This window comes from Durio zibethinus, chromosome 14, assembly GCF_047325235.1.
Source record: "Durio zibethinus cultivar Kanyao isolate XHJ-2024 chromosome 14, ASM4732523v1, whole genome shotgun sequence".
Lineage (NCBI taxonomy): Eukaryota > Viridiplantae > Streptophyta > Magnoliopsida > Malvales > Malvaceae > Durio > Durio zibethinus.
The window spans coordinates 6,766,190-6,792,106 of NC_143175.1; the positions used below are offsets into that span (position 1 = coordinate 6,766,190).

A 25,917-nucleotide genomic window follows, 5' to 3' on the forward strand; every position below is an offset into this window, starting at 1 on the left:
ATTTGAATTAGGTAAGAGTGAAATATGAGAAGATATATTTTATTAGATTTAAAGTAAGATAAATCTTATTTTGAAAGATTTTGATAAATGTAAATTTTAAAACTTTAAAATTTTTAAAAATTAAATAATTGATTGAATAAAGTTATTTAAAAATATCTTACGTGTCAATAATATAAGTTGTTCACCTAAATTTTTATGTAAGTAAAATTTATCAGATTTTTATATATGTTGTAATATAATATTATATATAATTGATATTTATTGTCAATTTAGACAATTTTATAACTTAAAATAATTTTAGACAATTAAAATTTTAATTAAAACTTTTTAAAAATTAGATACCAAACTAAAATTTACGTTTTAAGCAAGTTTTGTTAACCCATAATTATATTATTATATACAATTTCTTTTATTAAAACAAAAAGTATACCTATCACTTTTCTATTCGGCTCCTCCGAAGGAATTTAAGTGCAGTGAGCGGGAGTATTTAAGGTCAAATTAAGTTTGAGTCAATTTGAGATAGAATGGTGCTAAATGCATCCCTATTTTTTTTTCTTCACACCTTAATTTTTTTTGTTAAAATATTTTGTAAATAAAATTATTTAATTATTTTTCTTACAATTTTCTGAAAATGAATTTTCAATATGTTATAAATCTTCCCAAAAATGAATTTTCAAAAAATTATAAATCTTTTCAAAAATTTTACATTTTAGAAATTCATTTTCGGAAAAATTTATAATTTTCTAAAAATTCATTTTCAAAAAATTATAGATTTTGAAAAATTCATTTCTGAAAATTTATGTGAAAGAAAAATGATAATTAAATAATTTTACTTGCAAAAAATTAAAAAACAAAAAACTGAAATGTGAAAAGAAAAAGCTGAAATACATTTAGCAGCACTTATTAGAATATTTACCACCTATTTGTGAGGGTGTCCAAAAAACAAACGGTTATTTATATGCTTCCTACTAAAAAAAATAAATTATATATTTTAAATAAGTTTATATTTAATACACTATTTATATATATATTATCGATAAATTAGATGATGTAATTTTAATAAAATGAATCAAATAATAATACCTTTTTAATGAATAAATATTTTTTAAAAATATTAATTTTTATATATTTATTTTAAAAATTATTATTTACTAATTAAATAAATTATTATCATTTGATTCACTGACAATGTATAAAATGTATACATGAACCACGCATCAAATATAATATCTTTTCAAATTTAGGCTTTACAAACTAAAGCTAACAAAGAATCCACATTAGCAACTAAGTACAGCAAACACAATTGTTGTGGTTTTAGTATTGATCAAGAAACTACACAATATGGACCTCATCTGATGGCTAACAAAATATATCTTACAAACAAAATAAATTCCCCCTGAAAAATTTGCATAGGAAGAAGAGATATGCTGCAAAATAGCTACCAGAATCTAACAAGAAAAGACTTCCAAACTTACTGAATTTCTTTTTCTTCTTTATGCTATCCACAAGTACAAAAGAATATGGCGATGTTAATGTACAAAAATATCAACTTCATACTACACTTATTTTCCTTTTCCTCACCTCTTTCTTGGGGTCCCACAAACAATCCACCTCTCAAACGCAAAACCCCAATGATTCACATTATATGCTGTAAAAGAATTATCTACGAGATGTGAAATCGCCAGTAACCAACCATATGTATGTCAGACTTGCTACATGCTTATGCAGACCTTGGCAAATCCTTGGTGACACTCCAAAATGTTTCTGGTATGGGAAACTATACAAGACCACCATAACTGTTTCATGCAGAACTTTCCCATCAACTTCGGAAAGTGTCTGCTCTTCTAGTTCAGGCATGCTCTTCTAGTTCAGGCAACAAAACCAACACAATGCAGCAAAAAGATGCTTGGCTCCCACATTCATACTGTTCATGATGACAAGTCAAGCGTTTCACCATATGGACATCTTTTATAAAATATATAAAAAAAAAAAAAAAAGCGTTGCTCAAAATAGAGTGAATGCACATTATTTGAGCTATTTGACACGAAATTCGAGTCTGAATATGGTTAGATTCTGGGTGTACTTGTCCCTGTTCTTTGAATCTAAGCTTCGAGTAACATCTGTCATTAGCTTGTCAAAACAAAGGGAGAGCCTCTGATGTTGATCTACAGGCTGCAAAATAAGGCATGTATCACATGATGGACAGTAAAGGACAGGAGTAAAAAAGTGAAGATGAAGACAAAGATAAGAGAGAGATGCCAAGGATAAGCTATTAGTCCTAAATAAATTTTTCACTAGCATTAATCTTGTGGCCGTTCACAACATGAAACCAACAGTTTACACGAGTATTGCAGAGAATAATAAAATTGTAATACATACAACTTACAGTTAGGACAGCATCAATTCCCTCATCACAAAAGAACCATCCAGTATAATTTGATTTTCATCAAGCATAAAAGAAAAAAAAATTGCATAGGATAATAACACCAGAAACAGCTGTATCCTCTCTGTTCGAGGGTTTGAGACTTCAAGTAATTTTATGTATGTCAATATTTCTAATAGTAATTCTTCATGTCTAACATAATAGACCACTATCAAAATTCACCAGTTTATCAGAATTTATAAATTGATGTGACCATAATTGGCACTTTTCTGCAATAGTACTGATTTTTTAAGGGATAAGCCAATGCATCTACAATGATAATGAAATTAAAGATACATACATGTTAGGTTTAGTCGATGCACGGAAAAGTTTTCTTAAATGCAAGAATTAAACTGCACTATGGCCATAGAGGTGGAAAAGTTACTAGCATCCTTTATTTTTTGAAAAATTTTAATTTTGACCTCAATCTAAGAAATTGAGCTAGAAAATTTAGAATAAGGGAAATCTAAAGTTTAAGAATCTATGAACTATTCAGGTTTCATCCATGAAAGATGCTATTCCAGAAGTGTCCCTAAAAGCCATTCCAAGAATGGTTCTACAGCTGTGCAAGGTCAAAGCAAGTCAAAGTTTGGTCATTTGTATTTATTGCCAAAGTCTAATTTGAAGTATGATTATTTCTAGTTTGCTGTATGGATTTAGTAGCCTTTTTATCTAACACTTGGTTTACACTGTCATAGATCCTTCACGTGATTGACACTGCATGTGGTTTCGTCTCTGGTCTGATGGTTTGGAGACTATTAATTTTGATCCTGAGACACAGTCCTATTTGAATTAAAAACGCCTAAAAACTTAGATGCTTCCAAATGTAAAACCTTTCCATCATTTTGTATGAAGTTCTATGAAAATTGTCCAGGTATGATGTAACGGGAATCATATTGCTTTAATTGTAATGCTGACTAAACAATTTATGCTGAGGAGATGTTTAATTGCCAAGTAGCGAGGAAGCCAAAGCAAATAAGTGTCAGCCATAGAACGTCAACATGTTCTTTAACATAGCAACATTAATGAAAAAGGGGTATGACTTTGCCTGATACTACGTCTTGGAATCAGCATTAAGAAAATATGTCGCTAATCCAAATGTAAGCAAATAAACCTATCGGCAAAATACTGTTCACACATGAAGTTTGTTGCAACAATTAAGAAAATATGTTGCTCATTCAATTGTAAGCAATATATATATATATATATATATATATATATATATTGGCAATTTTGTTTACATATGATGTTTGTTAAAACACAATAACATCAGAAAAACACAAAATAATGCCAAAAAAAAAAAAAAATCACCTGTGAAACCAATATTTGAGCTTTCACATCAGCAAATATCTGCAGGACAATAGCAGGTCCATTAGCTAAATATAGAAGAAGGCTTGCATGATTGTTAAGATTCTAAAAGTTCAACAAGCTATCAAAACTCAAATCAGATATCTTGTAGTTTAATGTGCCAATGAAAAAATAAAGAAAACTCAAATGGATACAAAAAAGTTTCAAATCTATGAATTTTATAACAGATCCGTCAAAGATTTACTATGCTGCTGGCTTGGGCAAAGACATAAAAGGAGGAAGAAAAAAAGGAAAGAGCTAAACAGAGTTGATAGTGATGACGAGAAAATGGATTACAAGAAAAATGATAAGAAAGAAAAATAGCTAAAAGGAATTAATAACAGAAAAGAGAAAGAAAAATGACGAAAAACGAACAGAAGTTGGTAGTTGTAATGTTAAGCCTGCTTTGAAATCTCTAAAAGTTTGAATTACTGTGAAAAGATGAAAAGAACAAGGATATTGGTCAAATGGAGGGAGCAGGAAGCACTAACACCACATACATATATGGAAATAATTAAAGGTGAGCTGTCAAGGCATGAAAAGTTGTATGGTAATTAACATTGACACCCTTTAGATTGGGCAGTGCAATCAAACTGGTCAAACTGGTTCTCTTACCTGTCTGCTAATGAAAACACTGCCCATTGTAATATTTTTCTATCATTTTTCTTTGCATTAGTAATGCTAAAATTTTACAAACAAGACCAAGGATTTAAGCCATGTGGAATGAGAATGCTAACACAAATTTTAATCATGTTTTATCACCAATCTCGCAATACAGTTTAGTGACAATATTCAAAATACATAATTTTCAGGAAAAAAAAAAAACTGTTGTACCCAAAATTGAAAGAAGAATTACCAAAGAAATTTAAGGAAAGAAATTGCAAATCATCACCTGCTCACTGATAAGAATTAAGCTCAACATAGGCCTGCTAAGACTCCATTGGTTGCCACAATCCTCAAATAAAACTATCTCAAATAGGGTCTTTAATATCTGTAATAAAGGAACAGAAAGTAATTGGACTGTCTAAAAAGAAAGATTGGGAAGAAACCATCAAATTAGGATTAAGACAATAAGCAAAAAATGTAAAAAGCACCTTGATTCTCGTATCACAAATAGTAATGGTTCTAACTTCTAAACACAAGTGCAGGATTGATGCCTTACAACAGTCATTGACATTAGTCTTCAAAGTTCAACTTTCAAATATTAATTAGAGCTAACATTATGAGCTATTAAGCAGGAGTTAATCTCTTAATTTTGATGATATATTTTTTTTACTATATTATGACTAATTGCACGCATCTCTGCTTGCTTTGAGCAGGTAACTTCACATCTAATCCAAATCTAAATATTATATGAAAAGGAAAGGTCATTATTTCTTAATTATATTAACAAGTTACCAACATTACCAATTTCAAGACCTACATTAGGCATGCATAGCACAATCTAAGTGCACAAAGAAAGGCCTTTCTAACTTATTTATTTGTAGACAACCAGAATGAACATGTACATTTTGATGCATAAAAGCCTCATGAAATTCCTTGTCAAACTCATGTTTTTAACATCATACTTCAGTTTGAAGTCTGTCGAGCATAAGCATCATGAATTGGAAGTCATCTTAGGTGAATTCTGAACACAATGTTCACCCAATGTTTAACATCCCCTATTCCTTTCTTCTTTTCTTGACCATATATAGCAAAGACTTTAGTTTTTCTAGGCATGTTGTAAGATACGTAATCAAACAACTAAGAATGATGAATTTTCATTTTCATTCACTTCAATAAAAAAGTAAAAATTCGATTCACAATACATCCATTTTAGAGTTTACGCTATCACACATTGCCATATTTTGACCATCAATTAACTTTCTAAAATCATTTGTCACCAAAATGATGGTGTGGTATGACCTTCATATGGCTATTCGAAAAAGTGATTCCAACCATTTGACTATCATCTTAAATTCGCATGTCAAAAGCTAACATTTTGCTTGGTTAAGGGAATGGAAAAGGGCACATAGGTTTTTTAAAAGAAAAAAAATAAGAATTTAATATGAATATCACTTGTGATTTTATTAAACTCTTTCAGCATCTATTCTAACAAAATACAATAAATACAATAAGTCAATCTCATATGATGTATGTATGTTATGATAGATAGATAGATAAATATTTCATAGGATGCAATGCAATACCATATTTCACAACACACTCAAAAAAGTTCTGAAACAATATGACTGTGTATGTTGTACTGGAACCAACTTTACATGATACATTAAGCTAATGTCATGAATATCCTTGGTTCTAAATAGCCGGTGAATAAGACTAAAAGGAAAATCACACTGTAAAAAGAATTTAAGCAATTGCAAGGGACAGAAAGTGTAGAAGGCTGCTATATCTTAAGTTATATGGTGTTATACATCAAATCAGGAAGATGCATTAGTGTATAGAGGACATAGAAAGGAGAATGAGGTAACTCATGGCCTTATTAACACAAGTGCAAATAATAACAAAGGAAACATAATAGGCCAGAAAGTCCATCACTCACCTGTGGAAACAAACTAGGACAGTCTGCAATATGCTTGGCAAGTTTGACAGCAGCAGGTGAAGTGGGTGCCTCCCCCATAGTAATGTTGTTGAAGTAGAAAGCAGCCAAATTATCAACAGCAGAAGCACACTGAAATGAAATGCTCATACTCTGAGATTGAGTTTTAAAAGGAATATAGCGTTTTGGGCTTGCAAGGAAAGGAAGGTAGTCAGGGATATCAGACATGTAAAGATTCGATAAAGAACTCAGTTAAATGCTACTTATGTGATAATAAAATAGCTTGAAATATATTAAAATAAACAGTTCTAGCAACAAAAGAACAGGTAAAGATCCATGCGATTCACAGCAAGATACAAACCTGTGATGAGATATTTGTATCCAGGCCTTTAAGACCAGATTCAAGGGAACCAACAATATGCATAAAGGTTGCCGCATCCAAATTTAATATAAAACTAATGTGGCTGTTGAATAGAACCTCTAAGAAGGAGAAATAGGCCCTCGTTAGCTGCAAAAGAATAAGTAAACAACATGATATTGCCATTCATTCTAGTAATAATACAAGACATTTACATAACTGGATAAAAAAGTTGACATCATACCTACATAGAAATATTTGGTACAATTCCTAAAAGTGCTAATAGAGGCTCAGTACTGATCTTTTTTATTATTGATTTGTAGGGGGAGCTAAGCTGACCTACATTTAGGTCTACATTTGGCACTGACAACATCATTAAGGAGGACCAAAGAAGTCTTTGAAGTGAAAAGTACAAGAGATGTGGTTGAATCTGAAAGTGATGTAGTACACCAGTTGTTCGGGAGTTTACATCATAGAGTTGCTTGAATGGTGATGAAAATTTTAGCTATCTTCCCTTTACAAATATTGTTTGTTTCTGCTCCTAAAATTTGGTGACTAGTTGATGCTAATATTGATATATACATGCTGTGCATATATATAATTCTTTCCAAATATAAGAATCCCAGAAATGTAAGCATCCAACAAGTCAACCAGCAAAATTACCTGTGTTACGCATTTTTTATTCATTGAGATCCTTAAAGAATTAGAATTTTCAAGTAATAACTATACAAAGTTCAAGTTCTTTAGATGTAGGTTTCCCATAAGATTTGGAACCGATTAGAAAGACCCTTCCAATACTAGATTGGTAAAAGATAGTTTCAGTAGAAACTTCTAAAGAAATTGCAGTCAAAATCTTGCATACCTTACGAAATGCCAATATATCAGCCAAAGGAATTGACAATGTCATCTTTAGAGCAATGTCAAGCGCATCAGAGAGTGCTCTATCACCATAAAGTTCAAACACACCAAAGTTTACATAGTTTCCAGCAAGACCTGCCAGTTAGTGGAAATTGACAAGTTAATTTGTGATTTGGTCAAATCTTAACAAATACAACTTTGATGGTACCAGAGAGGATAAGGTCGGAATTAGACTACTGAAGTAAAAGAATACTTTGATGTTGGTAATAATAAAAGAATACTTCCATGACATAACAGAAAACCAGTAAAAGGAAACTTTGCACCTAAATTATCTAATTTCCAGTGCCTATTTTGCTGATAAATGTTTGTATAAGCTAGTTTTAATATCATCCCACTTCCATTCTATAGAACAAATTTAAAGAGTTCAGAAACATCTAAGGGAACCATGGACAATATTGGATAATGAGATGATGGTATGATACAAACAAAAGAATCTTTTTAGGCAATATGTGGTATCTCAGCCTTAAACATCTTTCTAGCTGTCACTTGAAACTATTCCTTCAACTAGTTTATTATTTCAAATTCAACTAGCAACCCCAATCCCAGAAAATTTGGAAAGCAAAAACAAGTCAAAACCAACACATCACGGAAGAAGAAACAAAATCCAATTTTAAAACTTTCAGCTTTGAATGGAAATAAAATTGTATGAAGAAATTCAATTCAATGAATATAAACAGAAACTCAAAAATAACAGTTATCCTAAACCAAAAGAGGAAAGAGAAAATAGAAGGAAATGGAGAAATGCTTGAGGTTAAGGACAAAAAAAAAAAAAAAAAGAAATGCATGCTGCTCCTGGACTTGTATTTTGAAGAGAGGGGATTTTGAGGATGGAAGAGGCTGGAGGCTGGTTCATGCTTTAAAAAGAGAGATGGAGGCAGCAGTGGCATGTGGGACTGTAAATGTAAGTACTGTAACAAATTATATAATTAGTAAAAGTTATTCAAGCTAAGCCAAGACTTCAATTCTAATGTCTAAACACAGTGCAAAATTCTTCAGCCCTGATTTTCTTACCAGTAGCCTCCTCAAGAATTGGACTGGACTAATGGGAAGGTGGGTTGCTGAGCTTGTGGATAGCTTGACACTACATGCTTTTGAATCTTTAAATACTACAAAACTTCCCAAAAAGATCAACCCTACATGCTTGACATGTCAAAACTTCTTAAAAAGCTAGATCATCACAACAAGTAAATGTATAAACTAATGAATGTCTCTATCAAAAGAGAGTGGACGCACAGAAAGAAAAGGAAGAAAAAAATAAAAGAATAAATTTACTCTGACTAAAACCAAAAAGTGCCTTAGACTTTATTGATCTTCTAGACCTAAGAATTTAGTTTTACAGGGTTTAACACCCTCAGTTCAATTCAGTGCTTGGTGTCTTCATTTATAAAAAAAAAAAATAAAAAAATAATTAAATATAATAATTGCATGTTCATATTCTGACCTCTTGCAAGAATAGTTAGCGAAATCCATATTCCCTTGTACTTGAAGGCATATATATCAGCAGGATTAGGCAGAGATAAAATCCTTGTCCCATATGCTACAAGTAGTTTGCTGACTTCACGGAAAAGAAGAATTCCATTGGGAGAAGATGAGTCAAAAGTCAAGCGTTGTGCTTTGTTCAAGACAAACTCAGCCATGAATTTTAACAATGAAGTGGTAACCTGCAGTGTTAAATCAAACAATTACATACCCAGGATTAGAGTTTATTGGCCGATACTTATGCAGAAAAGGCACCACATACAATAACTTAATGTTTAAATGGCTACAAGTAAAAATGACTACAAAAGACATGCAGAAGTCACAAGTAACCTCAGTTCACAATATCTTCCACTCATCCATGAGGTGAAAGAATTGTGGAACAACTGTAACAACCAAATTAAACAAGAAAGAAGCAAAAATCTTTCCTGAGTATTACCAGAAAGACATTGTACGCACAACATATACTCATGCTTTTAATCTTAAGTACTAATCATAAAAATGAAAAGAGTGGTAAAATTTTTTCGGTTGCCATAGGACATACCAAGCTTTAATTTTGAATACTCTCACAAAAAGAGTACAGCTAGATAAAGTGTCAACAAGACAAGACTACAACAAATAACAAAAACAGGACATCAGCAACTGAGAAAAAATTGGGAGAGGCCAAGAATAGCAAAGATGGTTGGGTCATCTACAACAAGGACTCACTAATATGAGAGTAAAATTGTTCTAATTAATGGTAACACATGAAATGTGGGATTGAAAATATGTATCTGACCTATTAGTAGAACAAAACAACTTGATAGAAGGATATTCTGTCCAAATGCTTAAATGTGTAAACAAGACTTGCCAAGTTAAGACCCTTGCTATAACAAGTTATGAATGTACCTCTGGTGTGTCAGTCCAGTGAGTAATGCCTTTCAAGATAAGTGGCATGTGCGCAGGGTATAGCCAATCAAATAGAAGACCATATGTTCTACGACTGAAGGAATTCAATAAATGAAAAATAAATTATTTGAGGAATTGTCTACATTTAAAAGAACTCAAATTTTGCAGATATACGAACCTGTTTGTGGCCATTGCAATACCTCTAAGATCCCTCATTAATCCAATTAAAGCATACTTAACTGCTTCAGTACGAAATACTGAATCAGGTGTTGACTCCAGGCTGAGAAAGACCTAAAGCACCATGAAACATTATTTTAATGACTAAAGTTGAAATGAAAAGATAAATAATGGAAAAGCAACAGAACAATGTCAGTGGAAAAACCATCAAAACGGAGAAGAGGCATTTATGCACATTAACTCATAAAATAACAATAATTATGTTGACAAAACTTATGATACTGATAATAGTACCTGAAACCATACATAAAAGAGCTTATTTTACATGTCACTTAGTGTTTGTGTGTGTGTGTGTGTGTGTGTGTGTGTGTGTGTGTGTGAGAGAGAGAGAGAGAGAGAGAGAGATAATACTTGCAAAAGTGGTTCCATCGAAGACTTGAATTTCACAGGGCTATCCTCCATGAATATCAACCAACCAATGGTGTAATAAAAAGTTGTCCTGCTACGAGAGCATCTATATTCTTCTAGGAAAGGAAAATGCTCTCTCTGAAACAAAGTTCAAGAAACAATTTCATTCTTGAGAATGTGTAAATTCAGACAAACAGATTAAAGTGATTGGGCAAAAAAGAAATATTTTGTGAGTGGAATTACAGTATGATTTGCAATTATAAATTTAACTGTCTCCAGCTTCAGAAGCAACTTTCCAGTCATGTATCTGCCAAAATTATGCATTGGTCAAACAAGCAGATTATGGTATGGGGAAGCGTACAAATTTGTCAGACATACAAATAGCTTTAATTCAAAAAGACAAAGACTGAGAAGAGGTTACCCAGATGCCAGCTCCAAGAACAAACTTAGTGTGTGATCAATGACTTCCTCACTCTGAAATAAAAAACAATTACCTAAAGTATGGGCCACCAGCATGATATAACCAAGACAATGCAAAATCAAAACACTCACCTCTGTGTAGCACTTCAGGTTTCTAGCTATCTTTCCAACAATCACATTTAATATTAATAGGTGATCATGCAGTCCAAGCAGCTCAGATAAACGGGCATATAACTGCTGTAACAGAAAGTGATAGGCTCAACTAACATACAGACCTTTAAATTTTACAAAGAACAAAAAAATATTCGTTTTACCTTAGATGAATGCATTGCTTGATCACCAACATAGGACTTGCGAAAATGCTGAAAGAAGGTGAGAATTGCTCGATCAAGTCTTTGTTTACTTAACTCACCATACCTCTGCCAAATGCCAATTTGATGGAATCAATGACAAATAAATTTGTAAAATTTGTGAAATGTTGTCTGTAGATTAATAACAATGCTTCAATGCATAAAAAGAGTAAGGCCCAAACATCTTCAATATGTGTTAAGGATCTTACCCTCGGAGGTGGGCGATCGTGAACATGATTAATGGACTATCAGGAGAAAAGATAAGCAAATGTTCTATACTAGGCAAGAATCTTTCAAGCTTAGTATAGAATGAATGAGAGTGCATTTGGTGCACAGAAAAATGGAGAGGATAGATAAAATAAGGTAAGTGCATTGGTTTAGATAATATCATCCTATCCTGTTTGGCTGTGAAGGATCAAGAGTACACCTATACCTCTCATAGGGTCAAAATAATCCTCCCCTTTTCCAAAGGATTGAGTCATCCTGAGGCACCACAAGGATGACATTCCAAGGCTGTATATCAGAAGATGTTCAGCCCTCAAACTTCCAGCAAATAATATTGACATGATAAACTTCCAGCTAAATAACCAAAAACAATGGGAAAAAAACTAACATGTCAAAATGAAAACATTGAGCTACATCTAACAATAACAATCAAACCACTTCTATTCATACAACAAATTAACCTTAACCTCCACAATCAACAGAATTTGCATGTCGAACCATGGAATAAAACTAAAAATTGTGATCCCATACACGTCAATAGAGCCTCAATTTTAATCCAACCATCCACCCAACAGAAACCAAGAATCTACTGATTAACAAACCATACATCTTATCCTTCAAACAAATAATACCCCCATTTTCTAAAAATAAGCTAATGCTAATAATATTTTTTCTACTAATGTTGAACCTAGGTCTTCCCATTTTAAAACATGCCAGAATTTAACACTATACTCCAAATAGTTGCAATTATAGATTCAAAGGGACAAAAACTACACGTCTTATTATGCATCATCCTTAAACTAATTAGCAATAGGTTAACCTGAATATAAGGATTCAACAAATTGTCAAATTAAACTGACGTGCAGTAATCACACTTAATACTTCTCAAATGTAGGCGCAATACTAACAACCGAAACAAATAACCCTACCACATGAACAACTAATAACAAATAACAAAAACCAAATGGTGCAAAAAATCAACTTGGGCTGCCATGATAAGAATTCGATCTAAAACCAATCTTAAAGAGGCTCAAGTTGAATATCAGGCCACAACAAACACTAAAATACTGTGAGATAACACCACTTAACACATTTGCTCTTGACAAAAGCTAAACATGCACCTTACACCACTCAAATGCACCTTATCATTATGGATTACCAGTGAAATTTCATCTCAAAACTTTGGGAAGGCATGCTTGGTGCATTAGAGATCAAATGTCACCCCTAAGATTCATAAAGACCATCTTCCACTCATCAACAATCCTTAGCATGGTTGGTAATCACTTCTTAGAACAAATTCAGAGAACACCATAGAATCAGTAATTAACTGAACATGTCTCTTAAACAAGGTAAGGAAAACTATGGAACCACATACTCCATGAACCATCCCTTGTAGGAGCAAGGCTAGACAAGCAAAACAGATTTTGCTTTCTATCAACTTGTTTTTCTTCTAATTTCATGAAATTGGCATCTTCCAAGCTGACAGGTAGGCTGATGCAGCTCTAGAACCAAATCACATGTTAGACAATCATGTTTTTAGTAAAACAGATGGCAAATCATTGCTAACCGACTATTGAGATTCTTCTAATAATTGATGATTTTCAAGACTTTCCTCCAGTAATTAACCATCTGGTCATTCTACAAAAAATCACAAACTTACAAACCATAAGATAAAAAAACTCTACACCCACTACTCTCAACTTCAAACTCCTCCACAGATCAAAAAAACATTTATATTGCTGCTAAAAAAGACTGAACATAACAACTTCCTTTTGTGGATTGTCACCTCTAGAAAATGCATAAGCATTAAGCTGAGCATGAAGTTCCATATCATGATCATATTACCAAGGTTTGCCCAAGAAAATATAAGCAGCATCCATGAGCAAAAGTTCACAGAAAGCATTATCATCAATATTACCACTCAGTAAAATTCTATGATGCTCCTGCATCACAAAGTTAGCCTATACTCTAATGGAGAAATTGGCAAAGCAAGTATTGCTATGTGAAACTAGTCCATTTTATTTATATAAGGCACAAGCCATTTAAAAACTAAATACAAAGAATATTATTAGCCCACACTCATTATAGCCAACATATCAAAGTTATAAAAAAAAAAGGTTTAAAAGAAACCCATAGAACCAATTAGACCCTGAATTATTATTTCAAGATTGAGTCCCACAACCAAGGTATCATGTTAAACCTTATTTATTTACCCCTCCCCATTTATAACACACAAGAACACCAGCTCCCACTCATTGTTCAACATCTGTATGACAGCAGCGGGGCTGCCAAGATGGAATCATTGATCATGCCACTTCATCTTTCTTCCTCCCGTTTTAACTTTTCATTTTGTTTTCCTCTCTCATTGGAATACTTAAACCTTTTCTATCATTATCCACTATGGCACCAACAATCTAGAGATCCTGTCTATTGCCAACAAGGTCGTTGTCATGCCACGAAGACATGCCTTGGGTTTTTCACTATGTCAAATATAGATCCCAAATCCTTGTGTAAACAGAGGTAATTAATTTTTGACAAGTCCGAGTGACATAGTTATACAATTATAATGATGTGAAAACATTAGGAAATCATCATTGAAATCATATAACTGCTTTTATATATTTTATTAAATATAAATATCATTTAAACTAAGTTTCCACCCCTGGTATACCTGACTGTGCAATCCACTATCAGTAACATTTATTAACTGCAGAACACGAGCTGAGAGTTCTGCATCAAGAACTTCTTGTGACTCCACGCTGCATGAAATAAATGTAACAAACATATTCATAACTTCAAAGGAAGCAGGCCAGGTAAAACCAAAAGTTTGAACCCTATGACTAAAAGTAAGTACAATTTCACATTTAACAATCAAGTGACAAGAATTTTTAAGGAAGATCAATTAACTCGTTCAGTTAGTTCATATTACCACTAATATTAAATGTACCATATCAAAAACCTAACATTTTCATTTTTGCTTCCATTTGCATTTTCTATCTTTTATTTTTTATTTTTCACCAATACTCCAGCTCATAGAATCTTAGAGGTATTGACAAATCTCTCCCTTTGAAGATCATTTCCACAGGGAAACTTAATTATTGAATTACTTTGTATTTAATTGAATTTTTAAAGTTATAACCAGAAATTTGTTGATTAAGAGGACAACAGAAGAAACAAAGAACCGTGCACAAGAGCTTCATAACTACAAGAAGAAAAAAGAGAGAGAGAGAGAGAGAGAACCCTCCAACTGTGTAACGGCCTAAGTCAACAGCCAGGCTGCTAAGAATTTGGTTATAGTCATTCCTAATCCCACCCTCCAACAGTGTAACAGCCTAAGTCGAAGGCCAGGCTGCTAAGAAATTGTTTCTAGTCATTCCAAATCCCACAATTTTCTAGAGAGGCTATAAGTTATAACAGTGGTAAAAGCAAGATCCCATGATATGTCCTCATGTTGCACCACACTCCCAACAATTAGAACTTATGACTCCAACTTGGAGGTCATGAGTTTGAATCCTCAAAAGGGTGGGGTTAGATATAAACGATGGGAGAGAGCTATCTCCCATTGTGTAGCCAAGATAACAAGTACCATTAAAACCAATGCCTAATTACATGACAACAGTTACAAGATCTAAAAAGGAAAAAAAAAAAAAAACTCATCTAGTTTTGGGGCAGATTCAAGGCTCCTGCCACTGACAATAGAGTTCTTCTCCGATAAAGAGGTTTGAGGAAATTGAGTTCAAATCTTTTTTTCTTTTATTTCTCAGTGAAATGAGCAGCAGGAATCTATCAAATTTCACCTACGGATATTTAGGTAGATTCAATTTTAAAATTAGGTTGTCTTTTTTTCTTTTAACATATAACATGAGATATTTTTACTTTCATTTCCTTCTGATAGGTGTTGTATTTTATGACGATCTTTGGTCAGCTAAACAAAATTGTTATTTGGTTTCCTTTTTCTTTTTGTTTTGGATAAGCTGCTATTTGGTTTCATTAAATTGCAAACTAAATCAATATTTCAATTATTATTAGCTAACATTTTCATTTTTAATCAAATTTTATTAAATTTTTATCTAGCAAAAAAATATTATTTTTGCATTAGAATGCCATGTAAGATGATGTCTAGTGTTCATGTTAACATGTGGCAACTAAAGTGAAAAAATTTTATGCCCATTCTAAAAGAAAATTATCATTATTTCTTAAAAGTATTGTCACTTGATTGCTAAAATTAGAATGTTTTGGGACGGCTTAGTTATTCGGTCCAACTTTAAGGAATAATGTAATTTTAAAGTTAATAAAACTAAAATAAAAAGGAAAGTAGTTTTTTTACCTACAACCAGTACATTGTTTTATCTTAAGAATGGCGCCAATAACATGAACAGTCCAAGTAAGTTTAGCTTCAATAACAGAGAGTTCGGTTTGATCACAGGTCCGTAACTGTGCTTTTTCCTGCAAAAGTGAATTAAAAGTATTGATTAGGGTTGAAACATGAAGTAAAATATCTATCAATATGACAACTCCAAAACAAGGCCTTGCCCATAAATTACATACCGTGTATGACTGCAGAATAGGCTCCATCATGTTTATTATATACAAAGCACTGCTTTCATACTACAACTCGAGGAAATAAAGGAATCAGGAAGCAACTAAAATTTCATATTTATGGCAAATAGTATAAAAGCACACTTCAAAGGATCAGGCACTAAAAGTATCAGTCCCTCTGCTCATTTTACATATCACAGTTGACCAGCATAACTTTTGTATCATGTAATAAATGCCCTTTGACTTTTTTCTCTTGAATTGAAATTCTGGAACTTTTTCCAAACTACTGAAGCTTAGAGCTAGTTTAACATTGAAGTTGAAAATAGATTTTGAGTTCAAAAGCTGCTTTTGACCCAATCTCAATGTTAAATAATAAAAAATGTGGCTTTCAGTTTAAAAATCTGGTTTCCAAACCCAAACCAAAAGCTAGTAGGGAGGTGCTTTTGCGTTCAACCACAATTTTTCTGAGTAAAATGACTTCATTATACTCATATCTCTAAACTTTTATTATTTTATACATATCTTTTTGGACATTTCAATTCATCACAGCAATGCCAAACACTTAAAATTCTTAAATCATATTTTTTTAACCACACTTTTAAACACACTTTTTCCAAACCAAACTTTTTTTAACTGCAACAACAATGTTAAACTAGGCCTTAATGATTTTAAATAGTTAAAAAAAGAAAGCTGAAAAAATTAAGAAAAGTCATAAATTCTAAATATAAAATTCATTTGGGGACTCCAAAAAGGAAAGACATGCAAACCTAGCAGAATTGAGTTAAAGAAAAGTTCAAAAAATCTGGACCATCTTCAAACAACATGGGTGCAACTAGAAGAAATAGCAATTAAACCTGGAATCTGCAAAGGTAAGGAAAGCAATCCAGCTGATCCTGAAGCAATTCAACATTATCTAATGGATTCTCAGAAAGATCATCAGTGAATCCAGCCTACAGAACAAAAAGAAAAGGAGAAATCATATATTCAAGTTGTATTAATCAATCCCAAAGGATAAGCAAGTGACAAGATACCTGCACGGAGTTGAATCTTGAAGTGAGAAAACTCTCGGTGATCTTAGGAACAAATTCGTCCAGTAAACTTGGAGCATCACCCTTCAAATATGGAACAGATGACACCAATCTGGACCACAGCCCTAATAGGTAGTATACACTGCTACTTGCCCACTAGTATGAAAGCATAAACTCAATTAAGGTTCTATTGAAGAAGGAATTATGGATCACATGTAAATGGTTAAGGACCTTAAGGTTCTCCAACAAATAGTTCACAAGTAATGACTCAAGGTCCTAGAAAATTAGTTTACAGGCAGTTGGAGCCCTCTTTAAGCCATATAAAATCATAAATTAATTTCTTGAATACTTATAGTTATAAACATCAATCAACCGGTTTACAGGCAGTTGGAGCCCTCTTTAAGCCATATAAAATCATAAATTAATTTCTCGAATACTTATAGTTATAAACGTCAATCAACCTGCCAGGATTGCAAAGACTTTAAAGTGAACTCAGCCACCAAACGTATCCAATCACTGTAGCCCTCCACATTCACTAGCTCTGACAACTGTGTACAATTTTACAAATTTTCTTAACATTAGCAGTAATTCTTGGTATTGGAAAGCAAGGAATCAAATTCATTCACAAGTGTCATTAAGTAATAAAAATTTATGATCTGTGAGTATCCTAACTAAGGTGATAAAATCAGCTAACAATTCAATGGTTCAAAATCAGAAATAGAAGAATAAAGCAAAATAAATAAATAAGGCAACACAGCAAACTATTGCATATATCTAAATCATCAACCATAAAAACAAGAGGGTTGCATTGCATCAAAACTGTTTACAAAAATTTCTGCAACTGTATGGCACATAGCAACCACCCGTGTGCCTTGGTGCCAAACAATATGCACGAAGGCTACCACAGAGAGACATATATGGTCTGGCATAGAATCAGACAAGAACAAAAATCAAACTAAAGGAGATCAGATGAGTTGGTTTCAAATGATTAGTCAAAGCCACTTTTAGCATTAACTTCAAAAACTTTTACCTGTCATTTAGCTTCTACAAATCAACAAAATATGAAATTGAATTTTACACCAGTGCTAACAATAAATGGCATAACCAATTGCATAGTAAAAAAAAGAAGAATTTTATTGTCAACTATTTACCAAAGCTTAGCTCGTTCAGTGAGTTAGCTTCAAGACATTCCGCACTTAAACCTACATCACCAGCCATACGAACTGAAAAATATAATCCCTAATAACGATTCTAACAAGACTTCCCCAGAAATGAGTAAGTGGGTGTTTGGCCCAGCTTATGGAAGAGCTTTTATGATACAAAAGTAGAAGTAAGAAGTTCGGCTCACAATTTTTCAATTTTTAACATATGCAGGAAGTCCATTTTGGTTTTTAGACAAAGCTACAAATTGAAGCTTTTTCAAAACGCACTATTGTGTAGTAACAAATATTTAATGGGATTTTTTACATTCTCACTTTACCCTTCAATAATTCATACAACTTTAAGGAGATTATATTATTTCACATTCATCTCTTTTATTTGTTTCAATTTTTCACTTGATTTCTTGTGTTTTCATTTTATTGGTTGTTTATTTTATTTTGTTTTTTGCTTTAAAATTTATGACTTGGTTTAATAGAGTAAAAAATACTATCAAATAGTTTTCTGCATCCTACAATGCTTCTCCATAAAGTTTTCCAAATGCTAGCGTAGCTTCTCTGTACAGCAGTTTTAGAGCAACTCTACTCTCATGGCAGTTCCTAGAGAAGTTGCAGCCAGGCCAAAAAGGCTCTAAATTTGTGAGATTTATAAGGATTATATTACTGAGGCACACAGCTGGACAAAAAATGCCTATTAAGTTATATGAACTAAAATGTTTGAACCATAGAGATGACATGCAAAGATACAGTCCATTAACATACAAAGTGACATGATAACTTGCAGTTGTCAGACATTTATAAGCTAAAAAAATGCATGTCCACTTATACACAGCTTAAAGATTAACGGCAAGAACAAACATGAAAAAGGAAGAAAATATATATATATATATATCCTATATAATTACCTGATAATTCACCCTAAAACGTCCAAGCAGGCGACAATACTCATGGTAATTATCATGATCAGCAAGACCTGATATCCAGTTCATACATGATTTATAAGTGATAAATGTTGAGGGAAAAATAATAAGTTTAAAGTAAATAACCCTAAACATAATGAATAGAAAACACTGTGCAAGAACCCAATTCCTTTTCAGAGGACAGTACAGTCAAGCCATTACTGTAAACTTCTCAACAATTAATATATCAATTAGCCATTATTAGTTGATTAATTGATTTTCCATGAAGCATATTAAAGTTAAGTAACATAATACATGATTAATAACAAATTTCACCAGATAACAAACAAATAACACTAGAAAAATTCCATGCATGAAAAGGCTTACAAAAGTTTTTTTTTTTTTTTTTTTTAAGAGTTGTTGCCCAAATACATGAGTAGATAAATCCAACCTCATTCACGTACTTTTCCCAAATTGATGACTTATACCAACAACAAATAGAGGGATCAATTATTCAGGTCTTCGTAGAAACATTTCATCCATCCAGATTGAAACATAAAAGTAAATAGGTCCAAACAGTTTTATAAGCATTTCTTTGAGAGCTACGCCTATAGATGTACTTTCCCTTAAATTGACACCAATAGCCACAATAGAACCCAGGAAAATAGATGAATGCGTCTGATTTCCCACTTTATAGTAACATCATAATGTGACGAAAGAACATATATATTCTACTAATCCAGGAATAAATATATAGAGAAGAAAACTTTGAATTATCTAGGAAGGTATAAAACAAAGGATTCAAATAAAACAGAAACAAACTATTCTTTATGTTCAAGTAAGTACCATTAAGACAACTAAGTAATTAAAAATTTAATACAAATAGCATATAAGCCAATGCTACCTTGTCCTGATTGGAGAATTTCTTTGGTTCCTGTCATTAAATGGGCCAAAAACATGGAACGTGCTGCATCATTTGCAAATAAAGAACGTCTTACAGATGCTAGTCTTACTAAGCATTCCAGTGCCTAAAAAATGGTTAACAGTAAGAATATAAGTTTGAGTACAGGAAACCCCTGAACAATCAGCAAGGAAAAATCAATTTAAAGAAGAGATAATTAGTTGAATTTACAACTTCAATAGAAAAAATAGTTATGGTTTAAAACCACACATCCAACACCACTACACCAAGCAATATGAAAAAATTGCCATCACTGACTAAAACATATGCTAATACAAAAGATCTAGTCAAAATTTTAGGAATAGTCAGCAAGAGTTTTTTTTCGTTTTTGTTAGAAGACCTAACAAATGCAATTACATATGCAGAGGAGCATATCATGCAAATCCAATTGGGTTAGACAACGAATTACGGTAAAGTTATAATTTAGCTAAAAATAGTGGGCTAGTAATTACAGTACACATACAAACACATATCTTAATCTAATTTCTTTAATGCCACTATCCCAACAGCCACTAACACTGCAGCCTGCAACACTGCCTGAATCACCTTCAAACTGATACTCTACAAATCACACTCTAACTACTTCTACACTATTGCTATTTGTTGGACAGTGACAGTCACCCTAATTGTTACCATAACCAACATTTCTTGGCCAAGGATGACAATCTAAAACAAATTCAGGACCCAAACTGCATTCAAGCCCTTAAATACACACAATCACACATACAAATATGCATACATCTAAACATAGATACCTATATAAGCATGTACTTGATTATTTTCACAAGACAAACTATAGCTAGCACCATGCTATTCAAAGGAGACTAATCTTGCAAAGACTTTTCGAGCCTATCTACTTACCTCAAAAAGGGGTTCCTTTAAATGCTTTAAATAAATCAATGGTTCAAATTTCACCTCCCTAAAGCCTTCTCTTTGCTTGAACCAACCTTGCAATCTAATTCATTCCCCACCAGTTGACTTTTATTTCTACCATTGTAAGTGTCTGATATTCCTCTGGCACTAGTGATGGAAACAAAACAACCTATATCATGCATTATCACACTAATTCTAAACACAATACTAATTTGTGACAACCACCATATGCTTGTATTCATCTCTCACTTATAAAATAAAATACACATATCAACTGCATTCATGTTTGTCCACATGCACAAGCACAGGACAGATTTATATATTAACCTAAGAAACTAGTCATAAGGTGGGCAGTGAACATATTCTAAAACAGGTCCATTAAAATGATTAACACTGTGAACTACAAGTTCCAATGTTCTGTATTTTCTTCATTCACAGCAACACACAAGTACATTATTTTGTGCTGTTTGCCTCCTTTCCCTAACTACATGGTCTGGAAATATGTAAAACAAAGAAATATAAATTTCAAATTGAGAAAAAAAAGCTTGTTGTAGATTACACTTTGTTTAGAGTTTCATATTCTGTTCGTGAAGCAAAGGACTCTTGCAACACCTTAAAATATTCTATTTTTAGCACAATCTTCAATATTCCTGATGTAGAACAAGTAATCCAAAACTCAAAACACTCAAATAATCCAAATTCTCAAATATCCAGAAAATAGCAATAATTCATAAATCCCAGCCTTCACGAAACTAAAGTAACATAAGTATTTATCACTAGACCTGAAACACTAATAAAATGCAAAATAGCAAATATAATCGTAAAGCCCTAATACTTGGAAAGAAGTAAACCACTAATTAATATAAAATAACCTAAATATTATAAAATAGCCTGTAAAGATTACAATCAAACCCGTAAAATATCAAATAAAGTCCTAAATAACTTAATCCCTCAACTAGCATATCCCCATCCTCCCTCAATTCCACTGCATCTCCAGAACTCCAGTCCCACCTCAATATGATTTATACCAAATCATATTTATCAGCTTCATGTTTTGCTACATTTTAGAGGATTCTGACCCCCACCTTACTATATACTATTTTACTTAAATGTTTGTATTCTGCCAAATTTTCAGGAACTACAGCAGTTCGGCCCCACCTCCATAGATTTTATATTTATTTAAATCTTCAAGTTTTGCTGCATTTTCATGAACTCCAGCCCCACCTCAATATTTTTTACACTTTGCCCCACCCAGACTAAACCCTTGCTATCTCCAGATAAAGATAGAGACAATGCTTTTCACATGGGATTTAGGCAAAGCCTGCCTCAGCTACAGTACCATTTTTATTCCTCAACAGAATCAACATTAGTACCACCCCAACAGTTCTATTTCAAACTTCTTCTATCTTATTAAAAACAGAACTAAGACAATCACCAAGCATGGATAGTAAGAATTCCTAAAGAAAAATGAAGCATCATACATATATATAATACTCATGCATTACATTCTAAACAATATGCTAATTTAAAAGTTTAATGCTATCCAGATACCAATATCTAGTTTACAAAGGATTCAGATCCTAAATTAGAACCTAACAAATTAAAAGAAGTTCCGAACATTAAGGCATAGTTGCTTCCAAAAATTTGGAAAAAAATATATGGTTAAAAAGTAAGGAAACCATTAAAACAATATAAACTAACCTCCTTTGAAAGAGGTGCTTTATTAATTGAATAATAATCAAAAAATATCTGAAGTGTTGAAGAATCCTCCAATACTGGCCTCCAAGATGATGGAATCTGTAAGGTTACCACCATATACTTGGTTATTTGCAAATGATGCCCAATGAGAGACTTTCAAGCAACTAAAAGTGAAATGAAGTGCACAGTTGAAAAAACGTTACATGGATACCTGAACAGTACCAAACTCTTCTGAACTTTCATCAATTGATGTTCCAACAAAATCAAAGGATAAACATTTAAGTGCAAGAGAAAGTCCCAGCTCTTGCAATCGACTTGCATCTGCATATTTCATATCACACAAGAATCACCAAAAAAAAATCACATGAAAATACGTAATGGACAAGAATAAGGAGACGGGGAGAAGGGAAGGAATCCAAATTAAAAAATAGTAAATATAGCATGTTACCATCAGTTTTCAGGTGATGCAGTGATGTTAAAGATATTTGGAATATTTGAAAAAGTGACTGATCCCTGAAGGAACAGGCTACTCTTCGATGATGTGTTGGCAGCAACCCTGGATTAGGCTGAGAATTAAGGTGTCAAGAAATGCACAGGCACATGGAAAAAAATCCATTGCAAGTAGATTAGTAATGATTGTAATTGAAAAGAAAAAGGAAAATCAGAGTACAAATCAGAAACGGTACCTAGTTCTGGATCATAAGTGAAGTTAAATAATCTAGGGATCACTAAGGAGGATCCAAAAAAAGTAACAGCCTTTATTATTGTATTTAAGGAAGGAGCAGAATACTGGATGTTAAGCTTATCTTAAGTTTCTTCTAATGCTATTTCCGCACATTCACACATTACATAAACAGCAAATTACACCATTGTAAAATGAACTGGGGGCTGTTGCATACTATAAAGTGCAGATCAATGACCTTCCTCAGTACCTAACAAAAAGATAGCACCAGATTTTTTAAACATATCAAAGAATAGCCAACTACAAATGCTTTATGGCACATACAGATGCTTCATCTCAAAATTCCTGGTCATTGTCTGATGTTTGATTCAAGGTTTAATAACTGTCCCTAAACTTCCAATGCAAACTCAGAATGGCCCAAGAAAATATCTTTGGAAGAGTTATTCACTCATTGCAACTTCATTGGGATGGACATGAGAAAATTACAGGATAACTGGCCAACAAATACAACCCTGCTTACAGTTTTCATCTATAAACAAGATAAGTACATAAAATTTATATAAGGTGTCCACCCTATTAATAATATGGAGGTCAAGGACATGCAGCATATTCCATCCCATAAATTAAGATAGTTAAAAGAATATTCTTTCACAGAAATCCCATCACAGTGACATATTCACGTAACAAGTTTCAGACCTTCTGATACTAGTTAGCAATCATCTGGCATCAAAAGGATAAACTAGGAAATGAGTACAAAACTAACCTGGTTCATCTCAGAGACAAGTTGATTTAGTATCTTCAAACCAATGGCATAATGTTCTGAAGTTCCCTGGTAAACCAAAATGCCAATAAGCAAGAAATGTTAGCAAACTTACAAACTAACAGTGAAAACAGCAAGCAATAAAAGCTTCAGAAGCAAGTGATTCATCAATCTGCAAAAAAACAACAGCAAGCATTTACAGGAAATATCAATAAAAATGAAATTGAGGATGCTAATATGAATAAGCAGCGATGTTTGCAAAGATTAAACAAGATAAAAACATGTATTTTGACTACAATAGAGCATACCACATTAAGAAAATTATCCAAGACAGTTTTGCCAAGCACAAAGAAAGCACATATAGTGGTTTAGAGAAGTGATTCAATATTGGAATTCACATTTCAGGAACAAGAAGGAAGACTATAAACTATGAAACCGAAGACTTGTCGATCAAACATATCACACATACAGGTGTGTATCTTTGTGCCAGTACAATCCACAGAATTAAACAAAATGACCAACTTTAAACACATATGCTGCAACATATACTCATGCACATGCAATTCGGCAGGTTTGATTGTTACTCCTACTACATTGCTCTTTGCTTCCAGAAGAATTTAATGTTTATAACAAAATGCATGATTTTCCTTTTTACAATATAAAACAATTACATTAACAACAGTGTGACATTATAATCACTTATCAAGATCTTGATTTATAGCAATCTAGCACTAAAAGGAACAACCGAGAGCCTAAAACAACAAGGAAATATCACCTGGCTCAAGAAGTTGGTTGACTCTTTAACTACGTCGCGGAATCTTTCGTCATCAAACCATCCAAACTTCGTCAGCCGACATAACAATTGAATTAAAGATGCAGTGACAAATGGCTGCAGTTTCGGTCCTCTCGTCGCCAAATAGTTGAAAATATAACTCCCTGAAAATTTTTAAAGAAATAAATTATATCTCGTGAGAAACGAAAAAGCAAAATGTTAAAAAGAAAGTGAAAGAAAATACTCCACATACAGATATCGAGGCGAAGGGTCAAAGCGAGGCTATGATCAGTGACTTGTTTCAAAAGACTAGAACTAGCAAGCATCAAAGCATAAGGAGTCAAAGCATTTTCAAGAATGTATCGGCATTCCGAAATGTAATCAGTGTTAACCGAAAAGCATTTCAAAGTGTTCTCAGCATGAGCTCTCTCCGCTGAGTCCTGCGAATTATATAGCTTTTCGCATAATGCTTCTAACTGCGCCAAGTTCTCCATTTTCGATTACCTGGAGAAAAAATCAGAAAACGAAAAAAAAAACGAATATAAATCGATTTGATCGTTTAAAAAAAAGAGAGGCGATGATGTTTGTTTACCTTGTTTGGATCGTAAGAGAAAGATCTAGAAAGCGGCGGTTATAATGGAATGAAGAAGAAGAAGAATGAAATAACTCAGAAAGTATCGAAGAGGGAAAGGGAGGGTTTGGTTTTTAATACGATGGGAAGAAGGAATCGGCAATGCTCTGCTTAAGTTTCCTTTTTCTTTGTTTTTACTTGCTTGTTTGCGTTTTGGTTTTGGGTTTGTGGATTTTATCATGTGCGGTACAAGTGTAGGTTTTCCTTACCATTTGACCTCAAGATTCAATTATTCCCCTCTAGATCAACGTCAGATTCCTTTCTAGCCAACAAAATGCTGCTTTCAAAAAAATGGAGCATACCGGGAAGAGCATACGGACATGTCTATTTGTATACATATATTATACACGATAGAATTTGGATTTTGCGTGAAAGCAGCTATTCTATGG

At 32.9% G+C, this 25,917-nt stretch overlaps 1 protein-coding gene across 9 annotated transcripts; it reads right to left on the reverse strand.

Annotated features, from left to right (window-relative positions):
* Positions 1-1,471: 1,471 nt before the first annotated feature.
* LOC111295765 (uncharacterized) lies at positions 1,472-25,637 on the reverse strand. Of its 9 annotated transcripts, none has more exons than XM_089743363.1 (30): positions 25,490-25,637; positions 25,151-25,401; positions 24,901-25,061; positions 24,129-24,194; positions 23,132-23,249; positions 22,895-23,004; positions 22,687-22,782; positions 20,056-20,179; positions 19,158-19,225; positions 17,557-17,643; positions 17,099-17,251; positions 16,922-17,017; positions 16,077-16,136; positions 15,856-15,974; positions 14,200-14,287; positions 11,268-11,372; positions 11,086-11,187; positions 10,955-11,007; positions 10,777-10,840; positions 10,537-10,671; positions 10,127-10,239; positions 9,949-10,042; positions 9,026-9,245; positions 7,529-7,659; positions 6,670-6,816; positions 6,312-6,440; positions 4,662-4,760; positions 3,734-3,772; positions 2,084-2,165; positions 1,472-1,924 (listed from the first exon to the last, which is right to left on the reverse strand). In XM_089743363.1, the coding sequence occupies exons 2-29, from the start codon at positions 25,389-25,391 to the stop codon at positions 2,127-2,129; spliced, it is 3,057 nt and encodes a 1,018-aa protein (XP_089599489.1). In that variant the 5' UTR covers positions 25,392-25,401; positions 25,490-25,637; the 3' UTR covers positions 1,472-1,924; positions 2,084-2,126. The 9 variants fall into 9 exon arrangements, 8 of the variants coding, with proteins under 8 accessions (XP_089599489.1, XP_089599485.1, XP_089599484.1 ...); XM_089743359.1 differs by having other exon boundaries at positions 2,084-2,172; XM_089743358.1 differs by having other exon boundaries at positions 2,084-2,172; positions 11,086-11,190.
* Positions 25,638-25,917: the final 280 nt, after the last annotated feature.

Bases quoted from the DNA above. Each gene is read 5' to 3' on its own strand.
- LOC111295765 (XM_089743358.1), bottom strand. From the start codon at position 25,391: ATGGAGAACTTGGCGCAGTTAGAAGCATTATGCGAAAAGCTATATAAT. The intron at 17,252-17,556 runs GTTGATTGACGT...CTTTCATACTAG, and splicing joins AGTCTTTGCAATCCTGGCAG to TGGGCAAGTAGCAGTGTATA. The intron at 14,288-15,855 runs GTAAAAAAACTA...TATTTCATGCAG, and splicing joins AAACAATGTACTGGTTGTAG to CGTGGAGTCACAAGAAGTTC.